Here is an 18,255-nt window from a genome sequence, read left to right on the forward strand (position 1 = left end):
TGGAAGGCTATCCCGTCTGCATCTTTAAAATTCACAAGAAAAACAAAGGCAGACTTAACTGCTGAATTAACCAACACAGGCTGAACTTCTCTCCAGCAAACAGCTTTTTCAAAAGGAAAAAAGAAAAAAAAAAACAAAAAAAAACAAGGAAGCAGGTAAGGATGATATATGACAGGAGTGTAAAATGGAAGTTACAGAAAGCAACAGACCCTTAGCAAGCTTTATACAATTCTGGTGCAAAAAACCAGATAAGATTAAATCCCTCAGCTTCATGAAAAAGAGTAGAACCCGCTGCTGTGGGCTATTGCAACACCAGAAGGATGTGTGAGGGTCTGAGTCAAGCTTGAATATCTTTCAGTGCTCAATTCCAAGTGCCTTTTTGGTTCCTAATTCCTCTGGGCTTTTAAGTTGCCTGTTACTTTGACTCAGCCTGAGGGCTAATTATGTGCTTGAAGAATCCGTTAGAAAACAAACGGCACAGAAAGCAACCCAGCAAGATGTGTTGAACCAACGCTGACGGCAGAAACAACAAGTGTCTTCACAAAATCTGAGGAGGAGAAGGTGGTAGCAAGTAGCCCCTGCAGCAACAGCCTGCCTCAGTCTGTGCCAGCTGCTGTCCTTCCTCCTCCCACTCCCCTCAGGAGCCGGAGCCCTGAAAGCACTGGTGCTGATTTTCACTGCTGGAGGTTTCTGGAAATTTATTCAGCATGAACTGTTCCTCTCAGCTGTTCTAAGTCTCTAAAGGATGTGTGATCAAGGACGAGCCAGGGTGAGTGATAGTGTTCCTAATTCAGATCATGTTCTGTAGTGGAGGTTGTATTAACAGGTTCGTGCATATAAACTGTGTGATCTGAGCTAGGTTTCCCTGTATTTTAAAGCACATAGATAATGTTTAAAATGGAGCATATTTAACTGAAGTTAATAATTTTGGGCCATATTTTCTTTGAGAGCCAAACAGCTCTGACTCTCTGAGGAGATGCTGAGCTATCAGAGCTGACAGACACACCCAGGAGGGACAGCAGTTTGTTTTGTGTACTGTTTCACACTTCTGGTCCAGCTGGGATTATCATATTGCAGGGGAATTAGGCAACTTTGTTAGCTCCCTAGTTTCTTTTTTGGTGTTTTGAAAATACCAGATTAATTAATTAGTAATTAGTGTGTTTTCTCCTAATGTCTACTGCATGCAGTTTTCTTTTCCCATGCTGCCCAGGTGGCTCTCCAGGGTATGGCAATACCAGAGAATCATGGATTTGCTCCTGCTCCTTCCCATTCCAAAGCCTATCACATCCATAGTGCTGTGCAAATAATGACTTCTTCTCCCTACAGCAGCTCCAAAGCAAAAATGAAAAATGGTTCTTTCCCAAGGGCTGGGGAGAAGTTAATAGCTTTGGACCAAATGGAAAAGGTTGTTGTCTATCTTGGTTTGTGCTGAGTATACCTTTGAAAAGAGACAGGAGCAGACCCAGTTTGAAAACATCACAAGGCAAAAAATCAACTTTCTATTAATCTTTGTCAGAAACCTTTTGTCAGAATGGTTTTCATTGTTGCTCTTATTAATGTGGTGTTTTTTTCTCTGAAGCTTTGGCTGGCTCTAGCTCTGCTGTGTCCCTGCCCTTTGAGACTGGAGTTCTGGCCCACTTAAGGCAATGTCAAAGCTGCTTTGCAGTCTCAGTCCTTCACTGAGAACCCACAAGGGTTCATCTGTGCCTTCACCAGTGCAGGAGGCTAGAAACAGCTGCCTTATTTATTTTCCCACCACAGCCTGCAATTAAAAGATATTTAGGCTCTTTGTCACTAGCAAAGGTGTCCTGCCGTTCTTCATGTCATTATTCCAGCTGCAGCTTCATAAACTGATGTTCTGGCTTAGAGAAAGAATTTATGTGGAGTCAGATATCTGAGATTAAAGCTAAAATGCTATTTGACTGCTTTTGTGTGGTGTCATGAATATAGATCAGCTGGAACACTCCATGTATCTGTCTGTCTAATCATATACCTACTTCTTGAATCAATAAAGTTAAGCACATGGAAATCTATTTGAAATACAAATCCAGACTAAAGACACTTGCTTTCTTTAATCTTAGACCAATACTTGGCTATTTCATTAATATATTATCTCTGAAAGGTAACTGGGTTTGTCAGAGTTGAAATAAGATTAAATTAATCAGCTGTTGTAGTTCATCTGTTAAATCACAGCACTTTGCTCTCAGTTTGTAAAATACTCTCCAGACTAATGAAGTAGGGTCAATCACATGCATTTTTGCTGGAATCAAATTGCTATTAATTGTGTCATCAATTGTATGGCTAGGTCAATAAATGTTGCCACTGCTCACTGACTGCTGCAGTGCCAGAAGATGAGCCATTTTCTCATGGTGTGGGGCTGATTCAGTGTCTGATTTCTGCAGTGTAGGAGCTCCCAACAAAGCTCATGGTTTCCTGCAGGAACATCCCTGGCTGTGTCCTCTGCAAGTGCCCCATGGCTGAATGGCTGACTTAGCCATGGGCAGCTGGTATTTGGCACTGTCTGGATTTGGAAAGACAGGTGTCTGCTAAGGAAGGCAGGAGCCTCCCCTGAAATGGAAAATGTAAACCCCCTCCTTCCAAATTGCTGTAAATTTTAAATTAAGGGGCTCTCAGGCAAAAATATGGGAGCAGGAATAACAGTTCTTTACTAGGGAAGAAAATAAAAAAGGTAAAATAAACAATGCAGTAAACTAGAGCAACACTGACAGAGTCAGAACACAACCTTGACACCCTGTTGGTCAGGGTGCTGGTAACAGTATGATTGGAATTGTGGCTGCAGTCCTCCTGGAGTGTCCAGGCATGGTTCTGCTGGAGCAGGGATCTTGTAGAAAAAGGGTGTAGTCTTCCTCCGAAGATCCAGTGGAAGAGGCAGCTGTTCCTCTGGGAAATCCAGTGGAGAAGCTGTGTTGGTGTTCCAGAACTCAAGATTATATCCAGGCAGGAATGCTTGGCTCCTCCCTCTGGGCGGAGCATCTCACAGTGGGATGCTGTAGTTCTTATCAGTCAGGCAGTGACATTCAATAGCCTGTTATCAGCAGATGTCCCCCCCAGAGGGAGGAATGGTTGTGGACTGCACACTTTATAGAAGACAACTGCCATACACATGGCAAATAGAATACAATTTGCTTGGCAATCCAGGACAGGCACTGTGGGAGGTGTGGGAATCACTCAGTTCCCAGGGATCCCTTTGTAACTTTGGTGTATTGAGCAGCTTGTGAAAAAACTTTCATTATTCACAGTTGTGCTGGTTCAGTTTACAGTTCACTGGCAGAGGAGAGTGGCAGGAGAAACCTTTGTGATAAGTAATGCAAGCATACATTAGGTGTTTAATTTGTGAATAAAATCACCCAGGAGCAGGAGGGAGGGAGGGGCTATGTTAGTTGGTGGTGTCACACATCCTGGTTGAGGTTTCCAGGGATGCAGAGCATCTGCTCTGACACACACCTCTGGCACTGCAGAGGGGCTTTAACCAGGCTGAGAAGACAGACAGTGACCTTGGGTGCCATTCCAAAAGGGCTCATGAGAGGCGCTGAAAAAGAGAGAAGGAAAGAGCTGCTGCCTCTCATAGGGGGTGGGGTAGAAGTGACCTTTATAAAAGGCTTGGGTAAACAAGAAATCACAGATTTTTATTTTCTGTATGAAAGCTCTTTTATTTTTTTTCAATTCAGTTTTTTTATGTTTGTTTCTTTTGTTAAGATTCAATGATCTTCGACCAATCTGATCACTTCTACTAACCTTGGGTTTCAGTTTTCAGAGAGAAAAGTGTCACTGCCAAAACCAGCAGGGCTCTGGGTATAAGCGCTACTGGTGCAGAACCAGCTGTAAAAGGTCTTTAAAAGATGTGGAATAAGTGGATGTTTTGCTGAAGAGCAGAAGTGGGGAGAGTCTCAGCAACTCTGAGAGTCCATAAGAGACCAAAGTTACGCTGCACTGTGGATATCTGTGGAACAAAGATATCTGTCTAGCAAAGAGGCTCAAATTTGTGACTTGTTTGAGTATTTTTTTGTTTGCTCTTTTGGGGGTTATGGCTTTTTGGTGTTTGTGGTTTTGTTGTTTTTTTTTTTTCAAATATACTCTTTTTTCCTGTTTTGTGTGGGTGAAAACCCAGGAACTGAGCAAGTTCTTGGTAAAAAAAATAGAGCTTCTAAGCAAACAGCAAAGAGATGAGAGCATTTTCCATTCTCCCACTTCCCCAAGGAATGTGCTAACCCTTCAGCAGCTAGCTGCTCTGGGCTGGATTCCTCTCAGCCTTTCTTGTTGCAGCTGCATAAACAATTAAATATTAATTGGACTAGGAAAACAGATTGGCCATGTGCAGAATAAAGACATTCACCTGGGACATGAGTGGCCAAGTTCAGCTCTCAACTCTGAAACTGGTAAAGTAAATTTTTCTGACCTACTTCTCAGTTGCTGGTCTCAGCCACCTCAATATATTTACCTCTTTTTGTGGCTCTTGCCCATGGTGTCTCTCATGTTCAGACCATTCTAAGCACAAAACACCTATTCTAAGGATTTCATCAAAATTAGCACATTCCCAGGAGAAATGTTACTTTCTGGGACTGGATTGTGGCAGGCTCAACACTTCTGTTTCAAAAAATTTGACTAGCTCCAAAGTGTTAGAAATAATTATTTAAAATTACCTTCTGCTACAGTTTTTTGTTTGTTTGTTTTCCCCAGATGAATCTTAGAAGATGAAGGATGAAAAATATGTGCCTGTAAACTTTTTTTGTCCCTTCTACTCGGAGGATAAATATTGTGTTGCCTTTTGCATGTTGTGAGAGGTTTTCTTAGCACAAAGCAGAGCATGTGCTATTTCTCTGCCCACATATAGTAGATTCTGGATATTCAAATACTGCATTTGTTCCCCCAAAATTGCTCACAATCCCCTGTATTTTATCAGCACATATAGTGCAAAAAAAAAAAAGGGCCAAAGTGAGGAATTCAGTGTGATGAAAGTGTCATACCTAATTCAAAAAGGAAGCAAAGAGCAGGTGTCAAAAAAGATAAGAGAAGATTTTATATTATGGATACATACAGGATGGAAAAAATTCTGGTTTTTGCACTTTGAGTATTTTTCATGTACAAAACCACTTTTATGACATAACTTTTGATGTATATTCAGGCTATCCTGTACTTTGCATTCCCAATTGAGTGGAATTAAGAATTAAGAATTAACATTAAGAATATTGCTCAGAGGGCTCTTAGCTAATATAATAATTTAGTTGGTTTTTTTTCAGCTTTGAATTTGATCTCTTTTGGTCCCAGAAATGTTAATTATCAAATGTCCCCTATTCACTTCTCATGAGTCCCTCAAAATTTCTGTAACTGAGATTATACAGTAGCTACTGGAAAAAATTTGGCAGTGATGCTCTGTATTGAGTCAGAATGTTCTGAAAACCAATCTTAATTGTTCTCTGTACTCTGTGAATCTCTTTTGAAGTGAGCAGGGCTGGTGTGGGAAGAAGATCATTTGACTATTGCTTTTGCTGCCTACTTCAGCTCATCTTAAAATTTTAAACTGGCTAACGCACAAGGGGATTTCTCTGGCGATCTCAGTTGTCAAAAGGGCAGAAGTTTCCCAATAATTCCCAGAAAAGAGCTTGGGTTCCTGTTGTCATAATTGTTGCTCTCTGTTTGTCAGTTGTGCAACAGCTTAGTGTGCTGCTGAATTCAGCTGGGTAACAACACTTCCCAAAAATTGCTATCCAGTGAGGCAAATACATAAAATAGGTGGAGTTTTCTGTTTTGCTGTTCTTTTCTTTCTTATTAAATGAAATTATTAAAAGCCAAGTCATACAGATTTTTCTTTGAGTGGTTTTAATCAGTAAACCTGCAGTAGCACATGTATTGCAGGGGAATGTTACAGGAGGAAGAAAATTATCATAAAGGGGTTTGAGGCAATCAAATAGGAACTTCAGGGGAAGGGAAAATGTATTTCTTAATGCAGTCTGGGTTCAAGGATGCTCCCCAAAGCCAGCTCCAGCTTTTGTCACTGCAGACACAGTAAAGGGCAAGGAGACAAACTGTATTAATCAGGAGTCTGTCCTGATTTTGTCATTTCTGATGGTCTTCTGCTTTAGCAGAGTGTGACTTTGCCACCAGCACAATGTTAAGGGCAAAGCCTCCAAGATCTCCAAGTCATTCAGTTGCACATTTGTTTTTCCCTTGTCCAGCCTGAGCTATGGACTGTGCATTACAGTTCCTGGAGGGCTCCTGAGAAATGCAGCTGCTGGGGCTGGACCAGAGCAGGATCAGAGAAACGCCTGGTTCTGGGAGCTGAGTGGAGCAGTGTCCCGTGGGCCACACTCAGCACACTGCTAGATTGCAGCAGCACTGCAGGGAACTGATGTCTTTGCATGCAATGTTTCTTTTTCACATAATTCTGCCCCTCTAAAAAAAGCCCAGCTGCCAGGACAGCGTTCACTGGTATTTGCCTTGAGATACCAACATGTGGTTACTGAGCTGCTCAGGTGAGGCATCAGAGAGGGTTTGACCATTGCAGAGATGTTGGCCTCTGGCGTTTATAAATCACAGGCAGGGACACCTTCCAATAAACCGGGTTGTTGTTTAGAGCTCCATCCAGCCTGGCCTTGGACACTTCCAGGGATTGGACATCCACAATTTCTCTGGGCAATCTGTGCCAGTGCCTCCTGATTTGAGCTCTCAAGAAATCACTCTTTGCCCTAGAAATCTGCAAGTTTAAACAGTTTTGCTGTCTTGAATTACTGCTTGGCTTTCTGAATCTCTAAGGGATCACTCAAATCATGGTAATAAACTCCTTGGTCCATAATAGCTTTTTTGTTGTTGTTGTTTTTTTTCTTTTTTTTTTTTCTTTAAAAAGAAGCAATTTTTATTCATCACAAGGTTAAAGAAAGCAGAGTTTCCCAATACTGGTGAGTAAATCTGCATGCTCACAGCTCTTATTAAGCTAAATAAGAGTTGTGGGAATTGGAAGACTCTGGAAAGGAAGTTTTAAGTCATTAAATCTTTCTGATATCTCTATTAGGGCCTGCATTCTCTAACTATTTTATTTACAGCTTTGATACCACACCAAACCAAGAGACCCATGCCCCTGGCTGGGCACTGGACCCCTCAAACTGCTGTTAGGGTAGAAGTGAAAAGCAGACTTTTCCAGGATGTCCGAATTCCAGTTTCACTGCTCCTATGGGATGGGAAAGTCATTCTGCTAAGGGAGAGACAGATAAAATAAACACTTTTTTGGAAAGTGATTTATAAAATACACCTGTAGCGTGTTTGGATTGGACATCACAGGGAACTGAAGGTCTGCAGAGCAGCTCTTCACTGCCGGGGAAAGGTTTAACCTCTGCAGCAGCTGGTCTTTTTGCAGTGCGGGCTGTGTTTGTGAGCTCTCAGCCAAGGATATTCCCTCTGGCCCTGTGTCTGGCTGACTGGTAATTGGGAAAACCTTTGAAGTGTGAGCAGGATTTCTGATGATCCTTCAGCTTTGGGGTCATTAACAGACCAGAGGGTGGCAGGATTGGTGGCAATCTGCTTTTCTAGGACACTTGCTGCCCTAGCTGGCATGAGAAATGTGCACTGTGTAGAAAATCCAAGAGGTTTTCTTTCTCCACAAAGGTGAGGGAGGCTCTGTCTGGTGGTTGTGACACTGGCTGGAGACCTGGGTGCTGTGCTGGAGGCACCGGAGGAGTTTGGCAGGGCAGACTCCTCCTTCACTGGACCCAGCAGGACTATAACTTTTTTCTTGTTAGTCTCTGTACCTTGAGCCTCCTTCAAACAAAGCAAGCCCAGGAGTTCCTCGGCATTCCATGGGAACAAAGGGCAGGCAATTCCTTATGATTTGTCTAAAGTGAAGGTAGTACAGTTCAGCCTGACTAATAATTTAAAAATCAAATCAGCCACTAAATCAAAAAAATGAAGTTATGAAACTTTGTTTTCTTTTGTCATGAATTATCACTGAAGGGGTTTCAGGGACAGGCAAAGGTGATACAGAGACTCCATCATCAGAAGGCAGGAAAAGACACTTTATTATTAGAAATCTACAGTTCTTATAGAAAAAATGGTGGACCTAAGACCTGATTGGCCTTTAGGAATCTTCTCTCACACTGTTGGTGAGCTGTTGAATTTGCAGGCAACCCCGACGAGGGGAACAGAGGAATCTGACTCCATGTTCTTAGAAGGCTAATTTATTATTTTATGATATTATATTATATTAAAGAATGCTGTACTAAAACTATACTAAAGAATAGACAAAGGATACAGACAGAAGGCTACAAAGAATGATCATGAAAACTCGTGACTCCTTCCAGAGTCCAGACACAGCTGGCTGTGATTGGTCAGCAAGTAAAAACAATTCACATGAAACCAGTCAAACAATGACCAGTTGGACAAACAATCTCCAGACCATATTCCAAAGCAGCAAAACACAGGAGAAGCAAATCAGATAATTTATTGTTTTCATTTTTCTCTGAGGCTTCTCAGCTTCCCAGGAGAAGAAATCCTGGCGAAGGGATTTTTCCAGAAAATATGACAGTGACAGTGAACTATGAATAGCACACTCTGGAGAATCATATCTATAAACAATGGTTACAGTAATAGAGATAATAATTGTTTTAATTCTTTCCTCTGAGTTTCCCAGGCTCGGCCTGGAAAAAATTATCTCTGTTCTTTCTTCAACTGAACTGAGAATGTCCACAATGAATTGCTTCTATAAAGCATTCCTAGAAGCAAGGAAGCCTTCCCCTGATCAGTCTCAGTTAGCAGGGGTAAACAAGGATACAGCCCCAGCATTTCACACAATCCTACAGGGCTGAACTGACACAAACTGGTTTGTTCCACCACTTCAAAAGACAAATGAAGTAGAAAATTAATTATAATATTGATTCCAGATTAGGCAAGTTAAATTAAATGGTTTGTTCAATACCAGGTGATTTTTATAATGTATTATACAGTGCATTATTTACGATCTCCACTTAAAAAAAAAGACCCAAAGGTTTTATGCCATTAGAGAAATGGGTTCTGAAGTATAGCTCTACAAGCTAAATGAGTAGGCTAAAAGCACTCTGGAGATATTTGCTCTACAAAGGACATAGGAATGACCTTAGGAGAGCAGACAGAGGACCCATGTAGTCTAGTGCCTTGTCTCAGGCAGTGGTCACTCACAGGTAGCTGTAAAAGCGTATAAAAACGGGCAAATGTACAACTGTGTTTTCTCAAAACAAATTTTCCTGGTTTCCAGCTACAGATGGAGAAGGGCTTGCACCATCAAACGTAACTTTCTAGAAATGTAGCCACATGTTATGTCGCTGAAATCAGTGGTTTTGCAATAGGTTTGCACTGGTGAAACAAATATAAGACCTAGCTTCTACCTTCCCACCTGGAGAATGTCATTGAGTACCTCGCTGACTCCAAAAACAAATAAACAGGAAAAGGTGATTTCATTGCATTATCCCTCAGTAAGACCAAATGTACACCTTTAACAGGAGTCAGACTACAATAAGAGCCAGAAGTGTAGTAGTATCTCAGTGATAAGAATCACACACCGAGATTATAAAGATGAATTATACAGTGGTTTGCTGTTTCTTTGACTCTGAAGATTTCTAGAGAATTTGAGGTTTAGATAGCAAATGTTTCTGGCTGATAGAGCTGATCATATGGTTGCTGTATCTTGCTGTTTTCCCGTAAACTGATATATTTAAATGACATCTAAGGTTTGTGTCCTGCAGTCCTATCATCACTGACACTCCTTAAGCAGCAGAAAATGAAAGGAGATTTGTATCTCTGAGCTGAAGAGACTTGGTTTGACATTACAATTTCCAGAGGTAGCCAGCATTTCACGATTGTCACTACAACCATGTGGATCTCATGATCCAAAATTTTGTCTTTGGCACTGATGAGTCAATAGCTCAGTGATGAGATATGTTCATAAGGCTGGAAAAGCAATAAAAGGTTGTGTTCTCAGCAGTCCCTGTGTGGCCTGTTCCTCAAAAATTCCCCAGTGCTTTTGTTCCTGACCCATGGCACTTAAATCCTGACCACACACTGCTACTACAAAGGCTGCAGCCTTCTTTCCCACTTTCAAGGATCTTCTGTAGCTACCAAAATAGCCACAAGTTTCCTGTGAGAGTCTGAGTGAGGCAGTTCTGGGGCTCATCTGTCTCCCTCTGGCAAAACATGAGTGGAGGAGGAGGCTTAGCTGGATTGTGAGGTACAGTTTTTATCACAGTTCTTCACAATATTTGGCTTTTCTCCTCATGTCCCCACTCCAGGAGGCAAGTAGCTACATGCTGACCTCGACTGGGAGTGATCAAACAGGTGAACAAAAAAATCCCTTGAAATGAATGTACTGAAAAGATCAAATCCAGAAAGCTAATGATAAATTTTAGGTTTCCTGTTTGAAAATATCTGTGGCTTTGCAAGTAATATAATAATTTGGTTTGTGTTTGAGTTTGATTGATGATCTTTATAATTGAAATGTTGGCAGAGTTCAGTTAGCAAAAAAAAAAAAGTTGAGAGTGGTTCTTGTCTGTCTATTTTTGACATGATATTGACATTTGAGTTTCCTGTGCAGGGCAGAGGAGTTCAGTGTATGAGATGTGCAAGTCAGAGCCCTGGTTTGCAACATATTTTCCTTTGATATGGGAGAACTTCCTAAGAGAAACGTCAAAAGTGTGCTTACAGAGGGTTTGTGTGCAGCAAGGCAGGGAAAATATCTGCAGCCATACAAGGTAGCTGTGCCACGGAAAGAAGGCAGAATCCTTGAGCATAGTAGAGCTTTTCCCCTACCTGTATTTTTCTATTTTCTTAGCTGCTTTCTGGATGAAATCCCAGGCAGATCTCTCCTCTGTGGTGGTGAATCAGTGGGAATGCTCTGTGCATACTCATTAGACTTCAAAATACTCGTGCATAAAGAAAGGCTCACAGTCAGGGCAAGTGACAGTGTTCAACCAAATGCATTCCTACTGAATCTCTTTCATGTCCAGTGCTAAGAATTGCCACAGTTTCAATTCTAGTTTGGTTGTGGGGTTTGGGGTTTTTTTCCCCTCTTAGTGTGTTTTTCCCCTCTTCCATGTGTTTTACCACTTGGGAAATACTGTGCTGTTTGTTGGATGTTAAGCAATTAATAAACTGGCATATTTTGCATGCCATTATGTGAAAAGAGTGACAGAGCTCTTCTTGTGTGTGCTGATAAAGGCAGGGACATTTAATTCCCTCTGCACTGCTGAAACATGTCTGGTATGTGCTAGACTTGCACTGTACTGCTGTGGCAGGATTGGGGTTTTTTTAATGCCACATATATTGGAGTATCTTACATGGTGTGCTATTTTAAAGGATTTTTTGTTTCATTATTCAAAGCTGTCAGGAAATGATTTTTACATAATTTATCTTACTCTTTTTTCTAGTATTAGTAATTCTATATGGCAAGTCAGGTTCATCATCGGCTTGGGACACAAAAGGTTTGATTTCATCCTCTGCTGCCAAATATTTCATATGACTTTGAGTGCTGAGTGTTTGTAAGAGATTTTTGCTGTAAACAGGTCACAGGTAGGTAAGGATTGCTTTAGCACCTTCATTACCATGCAAAATTTGTGTTTGCAATTTATGTGACATTTATTTAGAGAATTTTGGGGAAAAAAACCCAACCAAAGAAGTCTAATCCTGTACTTATTAATTTAAAGCCATGTATCCTTCACAGAGCTCTCTACAGAACAATTTTCAAGCCTGGATTGAGAGCTCTTGCATGGGTCTCAGTGCAGGCATGGCCACATCCTCCCCTGGAATCATCTGCCCAGGACTTCTGCTGCACAGTTTACCAATAATCAGGGAACCATATGCTGTATTTCATAGTTAAATTGAAACAGCCTTCAGTTCCACCAATAAGAGTAGTAGAAATAATTTTAGATTTTGCATTTAATTAGGAAAAATGAGTAGAGAGTGTGTCATTTTCTTTTATATGACAATTAGAAGTATGCCAAAAAATTCAGTCTGGAATTTATGTGCAGCTATCCTTTGCAATTAGTCATCATATTTACTGCCAAATAAATGTGGTTTTTAGCAGAATTTCTGTGAAACTGCAATTACAACGAGGGAATGAGTAGATTAATCCCATCTGCATGTTTTGTATGGATCTTCCCACAGACACTCTGCATTTCCTCCCCTCATGCTCTATTCATGGCTGACTTACTGAATCCAGTAAAACTGAGAGAAGGAAATTCTCTACTCTCTTCAGTTGAAAAACTGAATTAATATAACTTAACCTTATTTACAAAAAAACAAAAAAAACCACAAAAAAACACATTTTCCTATGCCACTTACTATCATGGCAATTTGAGCAGGCAGAATGCATAACTTTCTTTTGAGGAGAATATTGGGAATATTAGTTGGAGTCCAGGACCTAATCCTTCAGACCTTTCTCCCTTTGCTAAAAACAGGGTGATTTAGAAGAGAAAGGACTAAAGGATCAGACCATGACACAGAGAACAATTGAAGTATTGCATGAGGTGAAAGGGGTAATAAATCATGTCAGGATTAACTTTTTGGGTTTTTTTTTGTTTGTTTGTTTTTTGTTTTTTTTTTTTTTTGAGACAGTATTTGCTTCCAGAAGCTCCTCTCCTTTGAAACAAGTATGGTCCAGAGGTTTCTTTCTTGAGAACTAATTGGGATTATTTGTTGTAGGAGCTGTTGGGTGATAAATTCAGATGATGCTTTGAGAATGTCAAGAATCATGTTTTGCACTTGTATACAATACACAGAACCTTGCCAGATATAAATAACACTGTGCACTGCTGAGGTCTTTGTGCAGAAAAGTGTCTCCCAGGCATATTCATAATCCTGCACTGCAGCACTGCATCAGTAAATGAGTTGGTATCAGGGCTGGACAGAGAACTGAGCACTGCTCTCTTACTGTTCCCCTTGGCTCTCCTTGGCGCTTTTTTGGCTCATGGTGGTCAGGAACATGAGAGGAACAGTTTGGGGCACACAGGGGCTTCCAAAAATGATAGTGACTACATTCTGGCCTCCTTTATTGAACCAAATGTAGTTTTTCAACATCATTTACTGAGGCACGTGTTAGTCTTGTGTTTTCATAAGAAAATACTTCTGAACTGTCTCAGAGAATAGTTGTTCCAAACCAAGGATCATGAAGTCAGCTTGACATATTCATTATTATTAATGGTAAATCTGTTAATTGTGGTTATCTTTAAGTTCTTTGTTAAATTAATTTTTGAAAGCAAAAAAATTTTCAAAGGAAATATCTTCTGAATTTTTACTAAAATGTTTCACTGAACCTACCCAGTCAGAAGCTTCTGTTCACATTTGCAGGTTGATATTTCTACAAATATTGCTCTTTTAACATGTCTTAGGGAGTTAAACTGTACCCATATGATGATTACAGCCATTTGCTGGGCCATCTGTCTTTCAGGACTATCAGAAAGTCTAGATGGATGATACTATAATTTGGAACAAGGTATTCCATTCCCTTGAATTTACTAATGTCAGACAATATATAGCTCAGTTCTATTTCTGGTAATGATGATCTAATTGCCTCAGCCAGACTGTGTCACCTCACTGGGAGAACAGATTTGTGTGATGGCTGCTCAGTCATGGGGTGACCTAGAAGGGGTCATGCCTAAATAAGCAATCATGTGATTGTACAAATGGTATCTTCAAAATGAAGTGGGTCATGAGTGTGATCCATTTATTTCCTCCTCATCTGAGCAATGAGCAGGTCCACAGTACAGGGGGGACAGTGTCCCCCACTATGCAGTACAAGCTGTGTGGACAGGACACAGGACAGTCACAGATCACAGAAAACCTCAGGTTGGAGGTTCTGCTGCAGAAAGGTGGCCCAAACCCCCTCCAAGCAGGGCTGAATTGCAGCTCCATCATGTTACTCAGGGCCTCATGCAGTCCAGCTGTGAAATTCTTCAAGGGTGGGGATGACAGCCTCTCCAACCCTTGTTGCAAAGATTTACCACTCTTATTATGATGATTTTTTTTGTGTCTTATCTGAATTTCCCATGTCACAGCTCATGGCCTTTGCTCTTGGACTTTGCTGTCCATGAGAGGCCTACCAAGAATTCTTTCTCTGTTCAACAGAAGTCCATAAAAGCAAAGAAGTCTCAGGGGGGTGAGAGATGCTCACATTCATTAGCAGTGTTCACTCAAAAGTTGCCTGCACGTTGATCAGCAGAGTCAGGCTGCATGCAAGGATAAAATGTCCCTTACACGTGTGTACATGTCCCTTATCCTTGCACAGTCTTTAATGCTCACCCCAGGTTTTTTTCACTGGATCCTCTCTCCTATTCATTCTCCAAGCTTGATGACTTCAGAGACTAAGCAGAGCTTGCATAGCAAAGTTTTCTTCCAGATAGGCTGCAGAAGGTGAGACTGACATAATGAATTTTGGATCAGTCATCTAGATTAGAAGTAGATTTGGACATTCATTTGTCTAGCCTTAATTATACATTGGTAAAACAAAGATAATAATTCTTACTTCTTTAAAAACAGTTGTTAGGAAGAAGGATTCCATAGGAGACTGAAAGTCTCAGGAGGGGTGATATCCAGACAGGCTGGTGACAGAGCCATGCCAGTCCTTTCAGGCAGGAATGGGAGCTTGAAGCAGTGCTGAAGGGCTGAGCTTTGTCCTGGAGGATGCTGCAGAGGATGTGCAAATCCACCATGTGAACAGTGGGAGAGCCCAAACTTCACAGAGTACTCAGACCTCATCTGAGGGTGTAGAAATGCTGATGGGAAGCTTTCAAGGGAGTTAATAACCTTTAAATGTAATGAAATTTGAATGGTGAGTTATGAAAAGATGAGATATACAAATAGAATAAAATAATCAATTAAATGGTAACATTAAGCATGCCCATACTGTGAAAAAAATTTGTGAAATAAAAGAGATACAGTTTTAGGCAAGGATATGCTAAACCCAGGACATGGTAGGGTATCCAAATGCTTACAGCCTGAAGAGACAGTGTAAGACTTGGCTTTTTCTAACTCCTGAGACCTGACTTTGCAACCTGGGTCATTTAGTATGTTTTAAGCATTTAACAGTATCAGTATTAAAGCATCCAAACCTGGACAAGCATTTTTGCAGACCAAATATAGAAGCACTCATCTGTTACAAACCTGCTGCAAATTCAGATTATTCATGTGGTGCTTTGGAGAATCAGCTGGTAATGGGTATTTTACTGGACATGTGGAGATGTGTGGCTTGTGGTGAAGGACAGACCAGCCGTGGATCTGAGCAGATGGTGGTCATTACTTGTGCCAACATGTCACTGCATTTAATTACAGCAGGAGTGCTGAGGCAGATTATTTTGCTGGGCTCTTCACATATATCTGCCTAGCAAAGTGAGTAAGTGCTCAAGGAAGCATTGCATTTAAGGATCAGAGCTGAAACAGGCTCACTGTAATCACTGCTATATGACACAGTGTCTAATATTCAGAAATCCCTATTCTCATACACATTTGCAGATAGTTCTGCCACTTGAGAGCAACAGAAGATCTTCTTCTCAATGTGCAGCAGCCACTTAATGCAATTCAATTTGATGGAAGCTACATTTCTCCTTGAGTTCACAAAGCAATAGAGTAAACTGGCTGCTCGTAATAAATGTGTCTGCACACCTTAAAACACAAATGCAGTTTGCCATTTTGAACCACATTATATGGAATTATCTGTAATGCAATATGATTTCATCTTGGTAACCTCACTGTTTTATGTTTATATGCTCTCACTAAGTCATATTTTCAATTTTTATGGGTTATTTTATTATTGTTTTGCTAATGACACTTAAACCTCTCTGTTTCTCCCTCATAATGCATCTTCAGTGACAGATAGTGTGGTCTCTTGGCTGTGAGTTTGCAGTTGTGGAATAATTTTTAGCAATTAAGCATGTTATTGATTAAACTGTTCCTTCTGTTCCATGATTCATGTCACCAGACAGTGCACAGGGAGCAAAAAAACCGCTGCAAAGAGAACAAAATGTAGAAAATAAGGGTTGTGTTGGATTCTTCCTCATCAAGCCCACCTTTCGCAGCCTCAACAGTATCTTGTAGCCAGCAGCCCATGGTGAAATGCTCCAGTGGAAAACCACGTAGCACCTGCAGAATTAGCACGTAAAGTGAGCGCTGCTGGAAGCAGTACTGACATTTCTTGTGTGCTTTGAGGTAGGGACTGGAAAAGGGGCAAAAATTTACAGGCTTAGCAGTCTGTGACACTGCATGGCTGGGGAATAGTCCTTCAGAAGCAGCTCTGTCTGGGGTTTAGGGAGTGCTTTGTGCTTAGAGAAGGTGCAGTCAGCATTCCTGGAAGTGCACAAAAAAACGAGTGGACGTGGTACTTCACCACATGGCTTAGTGGGTATGGTTTGGTGGAATGTTGAACTTGATGATCTTAAAGATCTTTTCCAACCTTGATGATTCTATGATTCTAAAGGCCTTTCTAGCTATTTCAGAGATTCACCTCTCTGCCTTTATTCTTGGTCCCGTGCTGTCTGTGTTGTGTCCTGTAGTTTGGATTTCCATGGGCCAGCTCATAATTTTAATGTCAAGGGAATTATGATGAAACCATCTGAAAGCATTTGTTCCTTTTTGAGTGTAAAAAGCAGTGAAAATAAAGTCCTTTCTTTAGTAATAAAATCTTATGCTTGTGGCCATATGGCTGATTTTGCTGCCCACAGTTGCTGGATCATTTCCTAAACCTGACTCCCTACCCTAGCCGAGGCTGGAGGCAGGCATGTTCTCCTGCTGAGGAGGAGCTAGAGGCATCACAAAGTCTTGCAATTTATTCTTTGAAGCTTTGCATGCAACTGACCTCCCCTTAAGCATTTTGTACTATATAAATATTTCAAGTGAGCCATGAATCAAGATTAATGTGTTAGGTGACTACCAGATCATTAGCAGTGCAGGATGTAATAAAGTTGTTTCTGGGTTTCATTAAACAGGGTGTGTTGGTCATTAAGGCAAAGTAATGGTGTTGTGCAAATGTGAGAGCAAAACCAAATTTAATCTGAGTGTCTCATCTTAAACAGGCAGCAATGATAGGAACGGCAAAGTAGCAAGGCAGGAAATCAGGCATGGTTAAAATTGCTTGAGTGAATTCTGATTAACAGATTTTTGCATCTCTTCTCACAAGGAAGATGATGCCAAACCTTATTTTCTGTTAGGCCCCAAAACCGTAATTTGGTTACTGCTGGGAGAGCTGATTTGTCAGAGTCCAAACCAAACACTGAAAAGAACACAGAGCTGGGGAGCAAGCAAAACTCAGGGTTTGCAGCAAGTACATGGATGTCTAGTCTTCTCCTTTTTTTTGATAGTTACAGAATAAGAACAGACAACAAAACATTTATGATTTATTTCAAAATAGCCTTTCAGAGAGCAAATAGGAAAAACTCCAGAATCTACTAATTCTTTTTGTGCTTGGAATTTCCCTGGTTTATAATCATCCACTTAATTTATTCCTTTTGTTTGTGCTCCCACATAGTCTGAGTTTGTGCTATGAACTAGAGAGGAAAAAAAATCCACAAAACACTCTTGCAAAGAGTTACTTGGCTAAGAGCTGAAAAGTTCTCTCTGCTGGCATTTTTCTTTGTGTGCACTCCTGTGAATTCCAACGATGAGAACATCAACCTGTTGAACAGATGCAGACAGGATTTGTATTCAAGCAGGAATTCCGCCCTTGCCCCTGGGTCCTTACAGGGAGGACTGGCACAGCTGTCCCATCTCTTGGTGGTCTGGGGTTTGTCACCCAGAGACCAGGGTGATGGAATGACCTTCACCAACACTCACTTGTTATCTCTGCTGTCAGCAGCTTCCTCCCCTCTCTCCTGCTGAAACTCAAACTTTCTGTGACTTTTAGGCCATTTCTATTGATTTCGTAACTATTTTGTGTTCCTGATTATATTTTTTTTTTTTTACTTTTTGCAAATTAATGGCTTGAGATATTTGTGTTGATTGACCAACTTATCTCCATTGTAGTCTTGTTCAGTCTTGTTTTGATGCCTTGTGAAGGCTGACCTAGAACAGAGGCTAGACAGAGTTAAAGAATAAAGCAGGGATTTATTAGGAGGCCTCAGTGGATCCACCTTCGGCAGCACAAGAGCCCAGCCAGGGCTGCACCCAAGATGAAGCAAAGTGGTCACAAAATGCAAGACTGGTCATGGGGTCTCTTTTAGAAGTTCTTGTCCATTTCCACATTGGAGTTAATTGTCCAATTACAGCTTTAGCCCATGAACTCCCATCCTTGTTACT

The 18,255-nt window shown here is 41.0% G+C and overlaps 1 protein-coding gene across 6 annotated transcripts in view; it reads left to right on the top strand.

Moving 5' to 3' along the window:
• The window catches only part of DPP6 (dipeptidyl peptidase like 6), a 542,989-nt gene that overhangs the window by 334,669 nt on the left and 190,065 nt on the right, over positions 1 to 18,255 (top strand). The window contains exon 1 of one of the 6 annotated variants that reach the window (XM_038127468.1): positions 413 to 769. The exons of the other annotated variants lie outside the window; for them this stretch is intronic. Within the exon in view, the coding sequence (XP_037983396.1) occupies positions 746 to 769 (24 nt within the window). The 5' untranslated portion in view covers positions 413 to 745. Of the gene's footprint in view, positions 1 to 412; positions 770 to 18,255 lie in introns of those variants that run through there. 6 annotated transcript variants of the gene reach the window in all.

This window comes from Motacilla alba, chromosome 2 (genome assembly GCF_015832195.1).
Source record: "Motacilla alba alba isolate MOTALB_02 chromosome 2, Motacilla_alba_V1.0_pri, whole genome shotgun sequence".
Classification (NCBI taxonomy): Eukaryota; Metazoa; Chordata; class Aves; order Passeriformes; family Motacillidae; genus Motacilla; species Motacilla alba.